Source organism: Notechis scutatus, chromosome 4, assembly GCF_049901735.1.
Source record: "Notechis scutatus isolate UNSWTSFEM ecotype Mainland chromosome 4, rNotScu1.2, whole genome shotgun sequence".
NCBI lineage: Eukaryota > Metazoa > Chordata > Lepidosauria > Squamata > Elapidae > Notechis > Notechis scutatus.
The window spans coordinates 7,667,327-7,685,971 of NC_142012.1; the positions used below are offsets into that span (position 1 = coordinate 7,667,327).

General features: G+C 55.3%; 1 protein-coding gene across 8 annotated transcripts; it reads left to right on the top strand.

The window, feature by feature from the left end:
• The first annotated feature begins 269 nt into the window (after positions 1 to 269).
• TTC31 (tetratricopeptide repeat domain 31) lies at positions 270 to 18,183 on the top strand. 8 transcript variants are annotated; one of them, XM_087965710.1, is made up of 15 exons: positions 270 to 544; positions 1,763 to 2,013; positions 2,404 to 2,487; positions 2,573 to 2,635; positions 2,903 to 3,037; positions 3,382 to 3,519; positions 5,272 to 5,323; positions 8,129 to 8,219; positions 13,935 to 14,076; positions 14,168 to 14,272; positions 15,056 to 15,110; positions 15,274 to 15,367; positions 16,521 to 16,595; positions 16,764 to 16,866; positions 17,444 to 18,183. In XM_087965710.1, the coding sequence occupies exons 1-15, from the start codon at positions 433 to 435 to the stop codon at positions 17,552 to 17,554; spliced, it is 1,611 nt and encodes a 536-aa protein (XP_087821836.1). In that variant the 5' UTR covers positions 270 to 432; the 3' UTR covers positions 17,555 to 18,183. The 8 variants fall into 8 exon arrangements, with proteins under 8 accessions (XP_087821836.1, XP_087821843.1, XP_087821840.1 ...); XM_087965717.1 differs by having other exon boundaries at positions 272 to 544; positions 15,056 to 15,109; positions 15,267 to 15,367; XM_087965713.1 differs by having other exon boundaries at positions 281 to 484.
• Positions 18,184 to 18,645: the final 462 nt, after the last annotated feature.

Below are 18,645 nucleotides of genomic sequence, written 5' to 3' on the forward strand. Positions count from 1 at the left end.
CTGCTGGCGGCCGAATGGGTCAGGGAAGCTCTCCGTCCCAAGCCCCCGACCCAGTTTGCTAGGCAGAGCCTTTCAATTAGGAAAGGCCCCGATCCGCCCTTCGGCTCAGTAGTCTCCAAACTTTGGCACTTTAAGACATGTGGACTTCAACTCCCAGAATTCCCCAGCCAGTGCTGGCTGGGGAATTCTGGGAGTTGAAGTCCACATGTCTTAAAGTGGCCAGGTTTGGTCAGAGGAATCCGAGAATGGTTGAAAGCCCCGCCTCTCACGCGGTCGGCCCCGCCCACCCAAGATGGTGGCCTGTTGCTGCCTGCCGGAAGGAGGCCGCGCATTCCGCTTCCGGAGGGAAGGCAGCTGCGGCCCGGGCCGTTTCTCTCCGCCAGAGGGACCCTCGGGAGGCGCCGCACCGGCGCCGCCCACCTCGGCGGGATCATGGAGCGGCTGGTGGTCGAGGAAGAAGAAGGAGAGGAGGAGGAGGAGGAAGGTGAAGGAGCCGTCTATGTCCGGCAGTGGGAGCGGTCGTGGCGGGGCCAGCCTTGCCCCTGTGAGCGGCGGGCGGGGGGGGGAGACGTTCGCTGGAGGCAAGCGGGGCGGGGGCTTGCGGGGCTGGCCCGTCCGAGACAGGCGAGAGACGCTCGCCACGAGCAGGGAAGCAACGGAGAGCCCCGGGCGTCGTCTTTGGGGCGGACGCGGGTGGGGGGAAGAGGCGGCGGGTCCGCAGCCTCGGGCTCGGTCGGAAAGCCAAGGTGGAATAGAAATCGGTTCGCTTTGAACCCTCCCTGCTGCATAAGGTCGACTGGCAGCAGGCTGTGAATGTGGCCCTGGGGGCTCCCGGACTTTTTAGAACCGGAGAAGGGGAGCAAACAAGCCAAAGAATAACTGGGATAATCCTGGAGGGGGCGGGGGAGGTAACCCAGGTGCAGAAAATGAAAGCAGAAAATGCCTTCAGGGGGTCTCATTCACAGGTGAGCCCAGAAGAGTGTTTCAGTGCCCAGTTTTGGGAATTGCTTGGCTTGTTTCAACAACCCAAAGTAATAAAGGGGTTTCTTGGTGCCGACAGACTATACCAGGGGCCCCCAAACTTCTCATCTCACAAGGTTGTTGTGAAAATAGGAGAAGGGAGGAGTATTAAGTATGTCCTCTGCCTCAAGTTATTTATTTAAATAATAATAATAAAGGCAGGATAAAAATAAAGAAGTAATCATAATCCTAGACAAAGAGTTCCCAACTTAGCAACTTTAAGACTTGTGGACTTCCAACTCCCAGAGACTTCAACTTCAGTTCTGAGAGTTGGAAGTCCACAAGTCTTAAAGTGGCCAAGTTTGAAAACCCCTGGACTATACTGTTTCTGCGTCTGCATTCAACTTTATGAATAAGGCTTTATGAATGTTCATACAGACTTTCCAGGTTGGTGTCTGCCCTTGAAGCACGGCCGGATCAAAAAACAAACTGCAGGGATTCCGGGAATGCTCTTGATGGTTGTAGGAAACAAAATTAGAGAATCTTGCCCAAGTTTCTGTCTCCCATAGTCCGCTAAACAAAACAAAGGCAGGATTATTTTGACTGATCTTCTTTCTCACCCTTTCCACTTTCTGGGGCAGGCGGGGGAGTCTAATGCTTGGACCCTGCCTTCCCTGTCCAAGGTCAGATCCACATTTTTTGTGCTCTTTTGTGCAACACTGGATGGCTGAGGATGGCTTCAAGATTTCAGTCAGATAAGCTTCCGTCTTGCTTACTCTAGCCTCTTGTGGTCCCCTTTCAGATTTGAATGGAGAGCCCTACTGGTATAGTGTGATTAACTATGCCAGGTATGAGACCTTGGAAGACATCATTGAGGAAGCAGAAGAAGACAGCGACAACGACGAAGTTCAGAATGGTCCTTACACCACATTCTCTGGTTTTCAGAGGGCCTTTCTTTCTCCACCTTCTGTCCCTCTCCCTCCCCAAAGCAGCAATTTGGACCTTGCTCTTTTGGGCTCGGCCTTGCCCCAGAAACCACAACTTACAGCTGAGGTGAGTCAGTGCTTATTTGAGTTCCTTCCCCTTTGTAAAGCTCCCAGGTCGGAATTACCACATTCCCTGATAGCTATTGATGTAAACAAGGCCACTTCCCAGAGGGTTCCAGAAACTGCTGCTGAATCAAACATTTTTAAAATGTGAAACATTGTGGCCTTCTTAAGGAAGAATCCCATTCATTGTTCTGGTTTTTCTTTCATGAAATCTGTTTCTATGGTGGTGGTGCTTACTTTACTGGCAGGTTATCCTTGGTGCCAGTCAATGGCCAGGTGTAGCCCTTGGCCCACAGGGGTCCTTCCCATCGGTTCCTTGTTTGGCTGCTCCTGGGAGACAGTAGTGTGCCAGGAGGTCAGGTGGGTGAGGAGGCTGGTCCCTGCTCTCTTTCAGGAGGCTGAGCGGAATGCAAAATTGCTGGTCGCTGAGGAGGAACGCCTCAAGAAGAAAGCTGAGAAGAAAAGGATGAAGAAGAAGGTAGCCGTGCCAGTGCGGCTTGTTTGCCTCTTGGAAGGGGGGAGCTGAGTGGCTGGGGAACCTGATGCTGTCTGCTTATCCTCAGAGACAGAAGGACCGGAAGAGGCAGGAGAAGCGGAACCTGGAGCTAAAGGCCAAGAGTGAGGCAGTGAGTGAATCGCCTGGCTGCGCTGGCAGCTGTGCCCAGTGGGCCTCCTGCCTGCAGTGGGTGGGTGGAGCTCAACCCTAATCAGAAGAGAGTAGCCCCAATTGGGAAATCACCCTCAGTGCCAGCCTTGTGGTAAGGGCACTCCAGCCAATCGCTTTGCTCGGACAAGAGATCTGAGCAGATCGTGCTGGTTTCCGACTGTGCAAATTAGTCCAGATGTCCAGGTTAATTTCTAGATCCTTCAAGGTTTTATTTTGCTCTCCCTAGAATAAACCTTCAGCCGGACAAGATGAGGGAACTTTGACCTTGAGTGATGGTCTCCCTGACTCAGAGGGGAGTTTCAATGAGGCCTCCCCAGCCAGGAGCCCCAGCAGCAGTATGGAGGAGGTAGAGGCGGCAGAGGTGAGCCTGGGCCGGTGAGTGGACAGGAGACAAGGAGTCCACAAGGAGGCTGAGAGTCTGCTTGAGATTTTGACTGATAACAGGAAGCATATTATTTGGGGGTGGGGGCGCGTTGAAGGTATCTGGTCCCGTGTGGCTTGTTTGTTTGATCCCTACCTTAGAGTGCAGCAGGAGGAAATGCTTATTTTCCACCAGCCAACCAACACCAAGCCATTAGCGCTGCAAGCGAGATGGCTTTGGCCATGTCAGTCCCAGCTTTGGGTATCCCATAAGGCCGGTGGCAGTGCTGGTTTTCCTTCCAGAGAACGGTCTGAAGCTTGCTGCTTTCCGCCTCTCGCCCACAGGATGACCTGGATTTCTCCAGCACTTTTGTCTCCAAAGCTCGCCGCAAGGTGCGTGCCCAGTCTCTGCTCCCGAGGAAGGAGAAAGAAGGGGGAAAAACCAGGGAGACTCGGAAGGCAGAGACGAAGCAAAAGGCAGAGGTGAGGACTCGTGTGCCGATGCTGGGCCAAAGCGCTCTCCAGGCCCATCCGGCTTTTCTGACGGGAGCCAGACTGGCACCCTCCAAGCAGGGCAGGAACCCTCTTCCTTTCCTGTCTCCCGCATGCGGATTTAAAGGGAGCGTCTCTGACTGGCAGCCGTCAAAATGCCCATTTTTCCGTGATCCCATTTGGTGGTGTAGCTGGCGCTCTTGCTTTTAGGACGTGACTCTCCATAGTCGCTGTAAGATGTCGCCATTCGCTCACCAGTTTGCTCATATGCCCTGAGCTGTAGAACAGGGAAGCGGGCGGGGGGGTAAGGCTTCTAATTTCCCCATGCCATGTGTGCCTTGATCGGCCGGCCACCCTTTGACCAAAGCTAAGAACCTAAAAAGTGGCTCTTAGGTTTCCTAAGACCGATGCTTCTCCTGTTCCAGAAGCATTTTACTTGCTCTTTTCTCTACGTTGTTCAGCGTTGTGAGATCCTTGAACCCTCTTCCACGGATATCGCCTTTTGCGCTGTCCTTGCAAAGCAAGCCGATGGTTTCACTTGGCCACAAAGCCGGAGTTTCTCCCTTTTTATCAGCTTCCAGGATTTGAAAGGAAACCCACGCAGGGGTGGGGTTCAAAAATCCCACCGCTGCCCGGTTGCTGGGTGGGCGTGGCCATGGTGGGCCTACCGGAACTTCCGGGAGGGCTGTTTTTTCGCCTTTCCCAGGGTCCAGAGGCTTCCCTCGGGCCTCTGGGAGGGCAAAAGCAGCCTCCCCCGGGGTCCAGAGGCCCTCCAGAGGGGCTGGGCGAGGCCAGCCAGTCGGTCGGTTCAACTATCAGGTCAGTGAACCAGATGTAAATTTAACATCCGGTACGCCCGAACCGGTAGAATCCCACCCCTGAACCCATGGCTGCATCAGGGAAAGGCCAGCTGAAAAGAATGCAGTCTTTAGAGCCTTCATGGCCAGCCCTCACTTCCCACTCAGGTCTGCAGCTGGTTGGCAGAGTTTATGGTGGGTGGGTGTCCCTCCCTATCCCACTAGGGCTGGTTCATATGTTCCTCATTTACGCCTTGATTCCCCATTAGGGACAGAAGTGATACTGGTGGAGGCATCAGGCTAGAAATCGGGAGACCCTCGCCTCTCGTTCCACCTTAGCCAAAGTCAGCTGGGTAACTTTGGGCCAGTCCCTTTTTTCTCAGCTGAACCCACCTCACAGGGTGGTTGTTACGGGGGAAAATAGGAGGAGGATTTGGTAGGTTGGCTGCCGTGAGTAAAGTATTAGAGGCGAGATAAAAATGAATTTCAAAATCCGGCATTTGGTGGATTATTTCCTGTCTTCTGGAAACCAGCCTCCTAATCTGATGGCCTCCAGATGTGCCTGGACTACTCAGCTACCCATCCGGCGTGAAAATACTCAAGTCTTCCTTTTCTTTGAGGGCGCCTCCCGTGGAAATTCTGGGAATGAAACCCTCAGCCGTGAATTTGAGTCACTGCCCACTGGGGTGTGTGTGGTTATTTTCCCCAGTTCTGTTCAGCAGAACAAGGCCTGATTTCAAAGGTTGCTGCTCTCGTCTGTCTTTCATTAATGTGTGGGCCAAGCCATCGCATACACATGACTCTGCATGACTCACAAAACGGAATAAAGCCCACAAAAATAACATAAAAATAGTAGCCGGGGAAGCTTGCAACCTCTCGCGTTAGCCATGGGGCGGGCGGGATGGCAATGTCAGGCGTCTCCTTTTCCTCCTCCTTCTATTTTCAGAAGCCTTCAGAGCTCCAGTTGACTCTAGTGCAGCAGAGCCTGGTGCTGGCAGGTGAGCGGCTGGAAGTGCCTTCTTCCCACCAAAGCTGAGCTGCTGTGGCCTTTCCAGGCCTGCCCAAGCGGGCCGTTTCCTGGATTTGGCAGTGCCTCGCCATATTGGAAAAAGTGGGGTGCTGCAAACTTTAATTCTGGGTCCCTTACTAAATAGAACGAAGCAATAGGTTGTGCTTATCGTGTTTTCAGGTGGCATAAAATTGAGGGATAGAATTCCCTAGAAGACAGAATGAAGTTTAAAATTACTTAGATAGGGGTAAGGCATGGCTCTTCAAACTTGACAGCTTTAAGACTTGTGGACTTCCACTCCCAGAATTCCTCCTCCAGTCGCGTTAGCTCAGGAATTCTGGGAGTTGAAGTCCACAAGTCTCAAATAAGTTTAAAGACCCTTGTGCTATTCTATTCTGCCCAATTTTCCTCTCTGTTGGAGGCACCAAAATAATCCAAATGATATATAAGGTCTCCTGCTGGAGCAGGGGGTTGGATTGGATGGCCTCCAAGGTCCCTTCTAACTCTGCTATTCTATGATTCTGTAAGCATCTCCTGCTGGAGCACGGGGTTGGGCTAGAACAGGGGTCTTCAAACTTGACAGCTTTAAGGCTGGTGGACTTCAACTCCCAGAATTCCTCCTCCAGTCAGGAATTCTGGGAATTGAAGTCCACCAGTCTTAAACTTGCCAAGTTTGAAGACCAAGTTTGAAGACCAAGTTTGAAGAGTAGGAAAATGAGCTGAATTTTTTTAAAAAAAATGAAATTTAAACCGACCCTCCACTGAAAGAACGAAAACCAAACACGTGCTTGCAGAGTAGAGGACCCTGCTCGATAACGATAGTAGTGAAAACTGTTTTAGAATAGGATTAGATAGCAGATGGAATATGAGCCAGCCATGGGAAGCAGCTGCAAAGAGGCCCATGGAGGCTTAGGCCACCTCTGCAGAACGACAGTTTCTACAATCCCAATCCTGCCTCGACTGAGTCCGCCTCGGTCAGCTACTGCGGCCAGTTCTTGGCACCAGCTATAAAAAAAGAGTCATAGAAACATGAACTTGTTCAGGGAGGGCGATCGGGGGGGGGGGTGGAGGTGGGGCTCGAAGCTTAAGTCCCACGGAAGAGATGGAGACCAGATGGCTGGGGGCGATAATGGCCCCTCTTCAAGGGGAGCTAGAGAGTTACTTGGTCTGATTTCCGACTCCTGGGCTGGGTTTGATTTTGAGGTGGGGGGGGGCTTCCCAGCCCCTTCCAATGGGAGGGCTGTGCGTTGTAAGGGCACAGGCTAACAGGGCCCACAGGGCCGCAGGTCCCTCCACGGAGGTCCTTGGTGGGGGCTTTTTTTGCTTGCAGAGTACAGAGTACATTGGTCTAGGTTGGGTGAGGGCTGGGCAGGAAAGTTTGGTAAGTTGGAGGGATGCATATAATGATTGTGTGTGTGTGGGGGTGGGAAGATCAGTCATGGGCAGGGTAGTTATTCCAAGTGGGACAACCCGGGTGGATAGTTCATTTCTTGTGGAGGCCTGTTTTTCTTTTTTCTTTTTTTTTAAAAAAAGTCCAATTGGTGCGTCCACTACGACAGAGTTATCCTGCATTTCCTGTCTTTAAGGGTTTTGGGCAGAGCATCCCAAGAACCCTGGAGACATTTGGGGAACTGCCTAGCTTTCACCTAGACCCGGGGTCCCCAAACTTGGCAATTTTGAAGCGGTTTTACAATAAGGCGTAAAAACACTTAACTTAGTATTACTTTCAGTAATCATGAAAACGATAACAAAAAGGAATTTGTTGTTCTGCTCATCTTGACTGGATCCTTTGGGGTCATCATTAAAGGATTTCCTCGCTCTTTGGAAATAGTGAAATTATCAAAATTTTACAGGACTAATATTTTACAAAGAGTAACCCACCCTGCTTCCAATTGCCTATATTCTTAGAGGTAGTTTAGGTCAGTGGCCCCCAACCTTTTTTGTGCCACGGCCCGGTACCAGCATCACAAAATGATCCGCGGCCCGGTACCGGCATCAGCACACATGACAAGGCAAGGCGAGCTGAGCGACCGGCCAGCCAGCCTTCCCGTGCTTCTCCCCGCCACCTTCAACTCCTCCTCTGTACCTTTTTTGTGCTTTCTTAATCTCCTCCGCCATCGGGACGGCTCTTCGTTCGAAGCCGCCCCCCCCCCCTCGATGAAACTAAGGCGCGAGGATTCCTTCAGGACCCAAACGCCGCTTTTCGAACGGAAAAGCTCACCTGGACGCACTTTCTCGTCGAAACAAGATGGCGGCGCCCAGCAAACCGGCGGCCCGGTAGAAAATGATCTACGGACCGGTATCGGTCTGGGGCCCGGTGGTTGGGGACCCCTGGTTTAGGTCCTTGGTTGGGACTTGAATTACAGAGTTCCCACGAGTCTTAGATGGTGAATCTAACTGTAGATTACCCCCAAATAATTAGAATATAATTGCAGCAGCAGCAGCTGCCTGCCCCTTTCTAGAGCGATTCCAGGGCAATCCATTTGGAGTGTGGATGGGCGCCCAGGAAAACTTTCTCTCTGGGAATTAATAATAATCTTTATTGTCATTGTACATATATATGCAGCGAAATGGATTTAGCCTCAGTTTCCTTCATGGAGCTTGCAAAGATTCATACGTGAAGGGGGCAAGAACAGAGAAAGGGTTATGCTGGCTGGAGAATCCTGGGAGTTGAAGTCCACAAGTTTTAAACTTGCCAAGTTTGGAGACCTCTGATTCCTAGACAGTCCAAAGGTTAATTCCACCTCTACGATCACAATTTTTCCTCGTTTGAAATAATCCTTTTCTCCTCCAGATTGTGGGAATGAAACCGCCAAGCAGGGGCTCTTCCATCAGGCCGTGCTCCTCTTTACCGAAGCTATTAAGCTGAACCCCCAGGAATACAGGTGAGGTCGGGTTGTTGGAGGGCCTTGCCCCCACCCCCAACCCCAGAAGTCTGGATGGCATCGGTGCGTCTGGACTTGAATTCGAGCGTATTCGGTTGACACACGCGCACACACACACACACACCCTCTCAGCTCCCCCAGTACAGGCAGTTGTTCAGCCTGAATTTGGTCTTGAGAAGAAACGGTGCTCATGGGCAGGAAGAAGCTTTGGCTTCTGGGGGCATCTAGCACAAGGGGGAGGGGACGTGTGTAAAACAGTTTGTGGATCAAGTAACTCCTGCCTGTCTGTAGACTGTTGCCTAGGCCTTCATCCTGTTTCCCACAAGCCATTCTAAGTGCTTCCCTACTGTGTACAAGCGAGGTGAAATTCCTGTCAATGGCCAGGATGAGGAGGATGGTGGCAGCAAAGTCTTCCTGACTGAAGTCCAGGTAAAGGTCCCCCTTGCACCTCCGTGCTAGTCTTTCCCAACTCTAGGGGGCACTGGTGCTCATCCCTATTCCAAAGCCGAAGAAGATCCAGCGCTGTCTGAAGACGTCTCCGTGGTCATGTGGGCCGGCATGACTGAACGCCAAAGGCGCATGGAACGCTGTTCCCTTCCCACCAAAGGGGTCCCTATTTTTCTACTTGCATGTTTTACGTGCTTTCGAACTGCTAGGTTGGCAGAATCTGGGACAAGGAACAGGAGCTCACTCCATGACGTGGCAGCGCTAGGGATTCGAACCGCCGAACTGCCGACCTTTCTGATCGACAAGCTCAGCGTCTTAGCCGCCGAGCCACCCGTGTCAAAATATGTGTCCTCCTTAACACAAATCAATTCAGACCTTCGCTGGCTGAGGAACTCTGGGAAATTGAACTCCACGGGTCTTGAAGTTGCCACAGTTGGAGACCCCCTGCTCCATGTGATTGCAGACAACCAGACAGTGGCAAATGAGTACAAATGCAGGTAGTCCTTGACTTACAACAGTTCATTTAGTGACTGTTTGAAGTCACAGTGGCATTGAAGAAGTGACTTCGGGCTTGGAGACAAAAACGTAAGAACGGTTGCAGGAAATGCGTACGGCCAGTCTAGAGAAGAGAAGGATTAGGGGTGACACGACAGCCATGTTCCAATATCGGAGGGGCTGCTCCAAAGAAGAGGGGGTCAAGCTATTCTCCAAAGCCCCAGAAGGCAAGGCAAGAAGCAATGGATGGAAAATAATCAGGGGAGGAGCCCCCTGTCTTGAGCAGGGGGCTGGACTAGAAGACCTCCAGGGTCCCTTCCAGCTCTATTCTGATTGATTGATTGACCTCCTGCCTTGGGAAGCCTTTCTGAGCCCACCAGCCCGTTCCTTTGGCACTCAGGGCTTGGAGTGCCAGCTGCAGGGAGGAGGGAATTGGCTTTGCTTCCTGCTTCCAGGCACCTCTCCCTCCGAAAAGGTGGGAAGGAAGGACTGTGGCCGGGAGGGGGTGCTGGCAGGCTGGCCCCCACTCCCGCTTGGTGTCCCAGGGATGGGAGCAAGAGAAAGGGGCGCCACACCCCAGAGGGGACCCCAAGGACCTGTCTGATCTCCCTTGAACCCAAGGACCTGATGGGAGGGGGTTGCCTAAGGGGGGGACTAAGCCCGCTAAGAAGCTGGCTGCGGGGACCAGGATGCCCGGCGTGGCCTTGAGGGTAGAGTTTTGGCTGTTTGGCAAACTATGGAATGTCTCGTGCAAGAAGCTTCTTGCCTGATTAAGGCACATTGGTATGTGCCTGGCTTCGCTACACACACACATTTTGTTGGAAATTTATAAAATGGTGGATATCTGTTAAGAAATGCAGGGCGTTGTTAGAGGAGGTTGGTGTTGTGTTTGTGCTGTGTGGAGCCAGGGAGGGTGGAGGGTGAGGCTCCCTGGAGAAAGGAGGGGCCAGCAATACCAGAAAGGGAGCCCTGCGGAGTCAGCTGGCCTTGGAAAGCACTGCTGCCTTTGCAAAGGAGAGTCACACGGAAGGCTTGGCCAAAATTCAGGAAACGGTGACTTCCCCCTCCTGCCATCCCCCCCACCCCCACCTCTGGGCTGTAAGCCAGCCAGAAACGGAGATACCGAAAGGAGCGGTAAGAATTTCAGTGTAGCGATAAGACATATATGTCTTATCTAGCCAGGGAGGAGTAAGTAAGTAAGACACGTCCCTGCAAGGCAGACTCCTGCACTTGGTGTGTTAGGAAAAGGCAGATAAATAAAAAGGCATAATAGTTTGTTAAATTAAGGAGGCTGCCAGCTCAACCTGTTTATTGGAAAAGCACTTTACGTGCTGTGATTTAGAGAGGAGCCCCCCCCTCCCCCTCCCCCTTCTGGAAAAGCCCTAACAAAAGGGGGGAGGAGGAGGAGGAGAAGAAGAAGTCGTGTGTCCAGAGCATTTCTGATGGTTCAGGAGGAGCAGCCCCAAAGGGCCTCTCTCTCCCCACCTGGACGGAGGCCTTGCATCTTAGGCCTGTAGTGGCTAGAATGCCTGGGCTAATCTGGCTCGTATCCCGGCTCTGTCCTCAGTGGGCGGGAGCAGGAGGAGGCCAGTCTTCGCAGCAGAGCAAACCACCTTTCAAGCTGGCAGGCTAAAGTTTGCCGGCTCCTCCGCCTGGATGACAACGCTCAACTCTTCCTCTTCCGCATCCTCGGCAGCCCCCCTCTGGTTTATCGCTCCATCTGCACCTTCAGAAAGAAGAAAGAACAAAGTTGCAGGCTTTCAAAGTTGCAGGTCTCTTCCATGTGCTGGAGAAGGATGTGGGAACCCCCTTCCAGCAAGCCCAAGTGCACAGCTAAAGGACAATGCCAGCGTTACCCTGGAAGACGAGTAGAAGGCTTAGGAAAGTGGAGAGCGAGCGGGGCCAGCCCTGGGGCCTCTCGGGGTGGCTGGATGATCTCCAGGAGGGTGCCCAGCTGCCGTGGAGAGGCAAACGGAGAGAGGTTGCTTCTGCCTGCGTATCCTTGGCCCGGAGAAACGTCACCTGCTTGAGCAGCGAGGTCAAGAGTCAGCCTTGTCCCTTGGAGAACCAGCAAACTTAAACAATCAGGAATGAGTCCCTCCACATAACGAGAGTCAGTTAGCTAGTTAGTTAAAACTTAGTACTCGAACACAACCCTCAAAATCTTTGACTCGCAGTGGTGTATGAATCATTAAGCAGACTAAGCAATGTGCTTAGGGCACCAGGCCCAAAGCGGGCACCAGAAAGTTCTTCTTTATTGGCCAAGTGTGATTGGACACACAAGGAATTTGTCTTGGTGCAAGTTGGGAACATGGCTTTGTTTGTACAGTGCTTACAAAGAAGGCGGGCACCAAGATTTGTCAGTGTTTAGGGCACCAGTGAGCCTTAATCCACCCCTGCGTTTTGAGTCCAGGCTGATCCTGTGTTTCCATCTTCAATGCAGAGGAAGTGGAGGCTGAACAGTTCTACGGTGACTTGGAACTCTTTGTGACATCTTAATAGAGTGAAATGCTTAAGTTAAGACATAAAATCATGCCTGGAATAAAAGCAATTTCAGCCTTTGGCAAAACAAAGGGGGAGAAGAAAATCCATCCAAGGAAATGCAGAAAGTTCGGCGGTTCGGCGGTGCATCCTGGAGTGAGCTCCCGTTCCTTCTCCCAGCTTCTGCCAACCTAGCAGTTCGAAAGCACGTTTTAAAAAAAAATGCAAGTAGAAAAATAGGGACCGCTTTGGTGGGAAGGAAACAGCGTTCGGCGTTGTGTCCTTTGGAAGGCGTTAAGTCCTGCCGGCCACCTGACCACGGAGACGTCTTCGGGCAGCGCTGACTCTTCTTCTTCGGCTTGGTAACGGAGATGAGCAGCGCCCCCTAGAGCCGGAAACGACTAGCACGTCTGTGCAAGGGGAACCTTTAAATTTCCCTATGAAGAAGGGGCAAGTGCTAATGCAGTGATGGCTAACCTATGACACGCGTGTCACTCGTGACACGCCGAGGCACTTTGACTGACACGCCTGTTGGTGTGGGGAAAACCTGCACATTTAGAGGCTGCCTGTGCTCTGCTCCAATCCCTGCTCCCTGCTTGTTGCATGGAGGTGTGGTGTCACCGCTGCCGCAAGATCTTTGCAGCAGAGAACCAGCTTTAACCGCCATAAACTGAGGTTTGTCAGTTTCATTACCTCAGGAACGCTACAGGAGGAAAGGAGATCCATGAGGTTCACAGCCCTGTAAGGTGGCCTTCCGATCCCCACATCCTGCACCTGCAGCCCTGAGACCAGGGAGACGAGTTTCACAGCCCTGTGTGATCACCCCAGCCCAGTCCGTCATAAACCAAATTATTGATATTTCTTGAAGTGACACACGACCCGAGGAAGGCTACACTTTTTCCCGATTTTTGACACAACAAGCTGAAAAGGTTAGCCATCACTGTGCTAATGGGTGAGGGGCATTCATCTCCAGTTCTGCTGAGATCAAGGTTTGCAGGCCACAGAACCACCGGGCGGGCAAGCTGGATTCTGAAGTGGCAGAAACGCCTAACATCACATGGCTGCCCCCCCCCTCCCAGAGAGCAACAGGAAAGGGTCCCAGAGGTTGAAGGCAACCAACAAAGAGGGCAGCTGAAAACAAGGCAGCTGGATCTCTCATGGACGAGACAGGCTGGGGGTGGCAGAAACTCAGAGGGGTGGGCAGGTGGGGGCAATCCTGGAGAAATGTTGTCAGGAAGGTTGGAAGGGACTGCACAGCCCCAGCGGGCGCCTGGAGGTTTCTCTTCCATGTCACGGTTCCATCCCTGTTGGTCCTTCAAATGGGGCATGTCAGTCACCAGCCTGGCTTTTTGCTGGCGGGGGGTGGGGTGTGGTTCAGAGGCACGGGGGGGCTTTTGAGAGGCGGCTTGCAGCCCTTTGCTCTCCTTGGAAGCGAGCGGCTTGCTCCAAGAGAAATGGGCTGGCACTTTTCCTGACAATGTGGGGGAATGCTTTGCTTGCTAGGGTCGGATGTGAGGGGAGGGCTTAGCGGCTGCCACTCGAGCGCCCTGCCATCCCTCGCTTCATTTTGTGCTGTCAAGTTGCCCCATCCCTGTCCTGGGTGGCCAAGGTCAGCGGCCAAGGGCATGGATGTTCCCCTCCAGCGCAGAAGGCAGCTGTGGAGGCAGAGAAGCTGAGCCGAATCCGCACGACGGCTGGGTTGGACCCTGTCCTGAGCACCCCGGAACAAGGGGGCAAAGCTTGAGGTGCTGCTCTTTGGCCCTCCTTCCTTCCCCAAAGGAATCCGTGCCCCCGGCACTGCCGTTCCTCGTTTCTTTCCACAAGAACCTCGTGCTGGAGGCAGGACTGAGGGAGAGAGATGGGCCCCAGGGGCCCCAGAGGGTCCCATTGCACAGCCAGGTGGTGTCTTCCGAGCCTTCACACCTGGGTCCTTGGGGGGAGAGCGAACGCTGGGCTCCCTTCCCCAGGCCCTGGGCCTCGGGGGCTTTGGGGACTGCGTCGAGCGTTTGGAAGGTAGCCCTGAGCTGATCTTAAGAGGGAGAGGAAGGGACCGGATCATTTTTGGCTGGATTCTGCTCCCGGCCTTGAGCCCCAGGGCTGCCTGGGGGAGAAGCAAGTTCTGCCTGGAGTGGGCTTTGGAAAGTTCCATGCCACCTGTGTGTGTGTGTGTGTGTGTGTGTGTGCGATGCAAATTTTTCCGCTGGCGATACCGGCTGCGGGTAAGTGGCCACAGACAGGGCTCCCTGGGAGGAAGAGCGCCTGCCTGACCTCTGCCCCTCCTCCTGCCCCCAGGTTCTTCGGGAACCGCTCCTTCTGCTACGAGAAGCTGCAGAGCCACGCAGCAGCCCTGCGGGATGCGCAACAGGCCCTGAGCCTGCAGCCGGGCTGGCCCAGAGGCCTCTTTCGCCAGGGCAAGGCGCTCCTAGGCCTCAAGGTAATCTAGAGGGGCAGGGCAGGGCGGGGAGGGCCCTGGGGGACCCCGGGCGACTCTCTCCTGTCTGTTTCCCCCCCCCCCCAATCCCCAGCAATACGCAGAGGCGGCAAGGACCTTCCAGCAGCTCCTGCCCTTCGATGGCTTCCGCGGCGATGCCGCCATCCAGCTCCAGAAGTGCCAGATCCAGCATTCCCTGGTGAGCGAGGAGAGGCGAGGGGGCTTCCTTTCCTAGCTGGGCTCTTGAGGTCAAGCCGGGTCATTCCCCTGCAGGCTTGCCTGGACGGTTTGGCCCAAGCCAGGCGGGCGTTTGGCCCGTGAGACAAACCTGTGTGCTTGGCTTCGGTGGAGGAAAAAGGGCCGGTTGGCCGGGAGGAGGCCTTGAGGGGGCGAGCCACCCTCTCAGCGGGCCCTTTCTGTTCCCCTTAACGGATGCTCTCTGCACCCCTTGGAGGGGAGCCTCCCCTGCATCCTCTGAGGAGGCCTCCTGGCCCCCTTAGCTGGTGGCTCCGGCGCCTGGTTTTCTCTCCTGCCTTCCTAACGTGGGCAGCGGAGGAAACCCCGCCCCCCCCCAAGAGATCTCTCAGGGAGGTCAGTGGGATCGTTTCCCTGGCTCGGCCAATAAGCCACTTTGGACTGCCTTCAAGCCACAGTTTGTGGGTCTCTGCCCCGAGCAGACAAGCCCTGCTGGGCTTAACAATACTGCTATCAACCCAGCATGCCGAGCAGTGCAACGTGTATGATGCGTGAATGGCCAGCTTCACCTGACGTGCAGACCGTCACATCCTATTGTGGTGGCATCAGGAGCACAGCTGGCTTCTCCGGACACGCACACACACACACACCCAATCCCACTGATAACATCTTTCGCTTGTGGCGGTGGTTGGTTTCATCCGGGGAGAGAATGGCGCCTTGTGTGAAAGAGCCGGCCAGGACTGCTGCGCTACTGGCCGAGACTCAGCCGGTCCCCTTTCTTTGGCAGGAGAGCCGGCTGTACTGCTTCCGCCGTAACTGGGAAACACAGCTGCCTCTGCCTGGTAAGTAGTTTGGGGGATTGGAGCTCAGGAGGTCAGTGCCTGGTCAGTTCTAACCCCAATGATGGGCACAGGTGGACAGTGGCTGCCTGGCAGGTGTACAGAGAGACCATGCCGTCGCTGGCCCTCCTCACCTGTCGCTCTTTTTTTCTCCCTGCCGGTCAAGGAAAGCAGCCAGGCGGGCAGCGGTACCCAGACAGCAGTGCCCAGGCCATTGCCACCACCCGGCTGGCACCTCCAGTTGCAAAGGCCCCAGGCAGGTGAGGAGCAGGAAGCCCTGGAAAGCGGGAGGAAGCGTCTTACCGGAAGATTTTGAGTTTCTTCCCTGCACGTGAGCTGAGGCAGCCCCAGCAGGGTCAGGGTCAGTTTGGGGGAGGGGGCACAGACTGACTCTTAAAAGAGCGAAGCTAAAGCAGAGGTCTCCAAACTCAGCAACTTTAAGAGGTGTGGACTTCAACTCCCAGAATTCTCCAGCCTGCTATGGTTATGCTCTGCTCTGCTAGCTGGAGAATTCTGGGAGTTGAAGTCTACACGTCTTAAAAGTCGCCGAGTTTGGAGACCTCTGCTTCAGGGCCACAACACGGCTGTCGTGCTGGCTGGAGAATTCTGCGAGTTGAAGTCCACCAGTTGCCAAGTTTGGGGACCCCCTGATCTAAAACAGCAAAATTAGAGCCCAACGTTCGGCCAGGGTCCAAGCACAACGAACGGTTGATTTACCTCCAGGAAGAATCTGTGTCCGTTCCGCTGTTCCTTCTCAACAGCTCCCTGCCTCCTTCCGGCTCTTTGCGTAGACTCTTCTGTAGGCCTCCCCAGGCCGGTCTCTCTCTCTCTCTCTTCTGGGCCATTTCTGCTGCTCAGGGGACCTTATGCACGGCTGGGTCTACGCCCCTTCTTTCCATAAACTCAGCAGCTGCGGAACTGGCCTCCCTGTCCCCCTGGGGGGGGATTCCTAGCACTGAGGCAAGCCTGCAGTCCCAGAGCTGCAGCACAAAGACCCAGAAAGGCCCCGGGGCAGGCAAGGCTGGATCGTCCCAGGCCCAGCTCCACAGCAGAGAGGTGGATCACCACTGTCAAATCCAGAGAGCGCTGCAGCTGGTCCGCCAACCCAGAGTCTGCCAGCTGCCCCTCCCAAACTGCCAAGGACGGGGAGGGGGGGGTTGGGGGAGGAGGAAAAGGGAGCCCCTCCCAACGCTGCTTCCTCGGGAGGGGTGGGCTATTGGCTCAGCTGCAGCAGCTCTGCCCTCGTGATGGCTGCTGCCCCGGAGCAGGTGGGCTGGTCCGATGCATTCCTCAGACCTTTTGAGGCAGGGGTCCCATTGGAACTGGGTGAGGGTAGAGCGGCCTAGTGGTCGTTGGAGGCTCGGGTGGGGCCTCCTGTTCCTGAGGCATGTGATCCCACATGTTCCCTTGCAGAGACTGGTTTGCCGTCTGGGTGGGGAACCTGGCGCCCAGGATCACCCAGCACGTCCTGCTTCGCTATTTTCAGCCGTAAGTTGGTCTGCTCTTGTGTGTGTGTGGGGGAATGGATCTGGGGGGCTTGTGGCTCCTTCCCTCCTTATCCCCCCCCTCCCTTCTGGTGACCAGTAGGCACCCCATGGAAGTAAGGGGGCCGCTAGGGCAAGACCAACTTTGACACCCAACTTTCTCCTGGGGCAGGTTTGGACCCATTGACTCCATCCGCTGCCTCCCTCACAAGTCCTGTGCCTTCGTCAACTACAGCCACAAGGAGGCCGCCGAAGCTGCTTATGTGGCCCTGCAGGTGCGGCTCCCTCCCTCCCTCCCTCCCTCCCCTGGCCCTGAGGTGGAGAGGTGGGCATTGATGACGTATCCACACCCAGGTCCCCCTGGGCCTCCGGCAGCGGGTTGGAGGGCCCGCCTGCAGAGGAACCGGCTGTGGCCCTCGGCCTTTCGGCTCCCGGGTGATGAGAAGGCCAAGAGCCAAAGTGGGGCGGCCTCACTGATGTCAGGGCAGCTGGATGGGAACCGCGGTGCGGGGTGGGGTGGGAGGGGAGTGTCCCGAGGCCGGCAACTTCTCTTGGTGGCCGCTGGCCTGTTCATGGCCGGCTTGACCAGCTGGTCCAGGCAGCGGAAGATGCAGTCGGAGGATGTGCACAACAGCAGGGAGGAGGGTGGCTCTTCCCCTGTTTTATGGAAGCACGCGGGGATGGGGCTCCGGAGTGGGCGTGGCGAGCAATCTGGGGGTGTCCTAGTAGGGAAAGGGACAGAGAAGGGGAGCGTCCTGCACAGAGGACGGGCCCTTCATAGGGAGGCGACTGCATTTCCAAGCGGCCGTCCAGTCCTCTCATCACCAGAGCTTCCTCTTGCCTTTCTCCCAGGGGGCGGAAGTGGAAGGATGCAAGCTCGTTCTGCAGCTGAAGCACCCTGCGCACGCCACTGCGCCCCCCTCCAAGGCAGCCCCCCGCTACGGCTTCTCCTCCTGTGTGTGAAGACTGGGCGGACGTCAAGGCTTGCGCGGACCGTCTTGGGGGGCCCAGGTGGGGGGCCCCGGGAGCTGTGGAGAAAGGGGAGGCTCTTGAAGGCATCCCCAGAGGGGACCGGGCAACATGGCCACCACCACCCCTCTGCTTTCTCTGAAGCCCGGCCCGGCCCGGTCTGCTTTCGGGGCTGATCTGGCCCTCTCCCGTAGTCAGGAGCTGCCAGTCCAGAGCGGAGGGTCCAGGCCAGGACGCGGTTCTGCTCTGGGGGTGAGGCAGTCCGTGGAGAGGTTGAAGGGGGTTCAACTTCCACCCCTGATTTGCAGGATCAGCCTCCCCTCCACCCTCTTGAGTGGGAGCAGAGACGGATCTGGGGGACCCAAAGGGGAGACGGTGGCTCCCCTCCCCCTGCCTTGAGCCACGTCTCCTCCCTTGTTGGGGAGGCCTCTGCTCCTCCAGCCCCGCAAATCCTTGCGCTCCGGGGCTCCTCCCTCACCTGCACCCCAAAGGGGACTTTCCTCGGGCCTTCATTGAGGGGGGCCCCTTCGCCCGGCCGGCCGGCCCGCCCCGTCTCCTCAGCCTGCTCAGGAACTGATGTCGGTTGCCTTATTTTTATACCGTTCACAATAAACCGAAGAAAAGACTTGTCCGTGTCCTGCGTGGCTTCCCCCCCCCCCTTCTCCCCTTCAGGGCTGCTGGTCCTCCCACCCAAGGCTGAGGCCGTCTGGCCCCAGGCCTGGTCAGAATCTGGGCCCTCCCTTGTGGACACACCTGGTCCTCTGGTGACAGGGACCATCATTCCCTTCCCAGATACAGGGGCTTGGAAGCGGCTCTGCCCTCAGCCCCTCCTCTCCTTTGGGCCTCTCTGCTGGGGCTTCCTCTTTCGCTCCTGCCTCTCCTGTCCTGTGGCTTGAACCCCCCAGACCGCCATCTTTCTGTCCTGTGGCTTAGATGCGTGTTTCTCCCTCTGTGCCCGTTTGAGCGCCTCCGTTGCTCCCGAGTCTTTCCTTGCTGCCAGCTTTCCTCTTCCCTGGCGGAACTAACCTCCTGCCCAGCCGTGCTGCTTTTTTTTCCTCCTGGGGAAATCCTTCTGCCCGGGGCCA

Coding starts and splice junctions, on each gene's coding strand:
- TTC31 (XM_087965717.1), top strand. CDS start 433: ATGGAGCGGCTGGTGGTCGAGGAAGAAGAAGGAGAGGAGGAGGAGGAG. Junction 3,520..5,271: donor AGACGAAGCAAAAGGCAGAG/GTGAGGACTCGT, acceptor TTCTATTTTCAG/AAGCCTTCAGAGCTCCAGTT. Junction 15,110..15,266: donor AAACACAGCTGCCTCTGCCT/GGTAAGTAGTTT, acceptor TTTCTCCCTGCC/GGTCAAGGAAAGCAGCCAGG.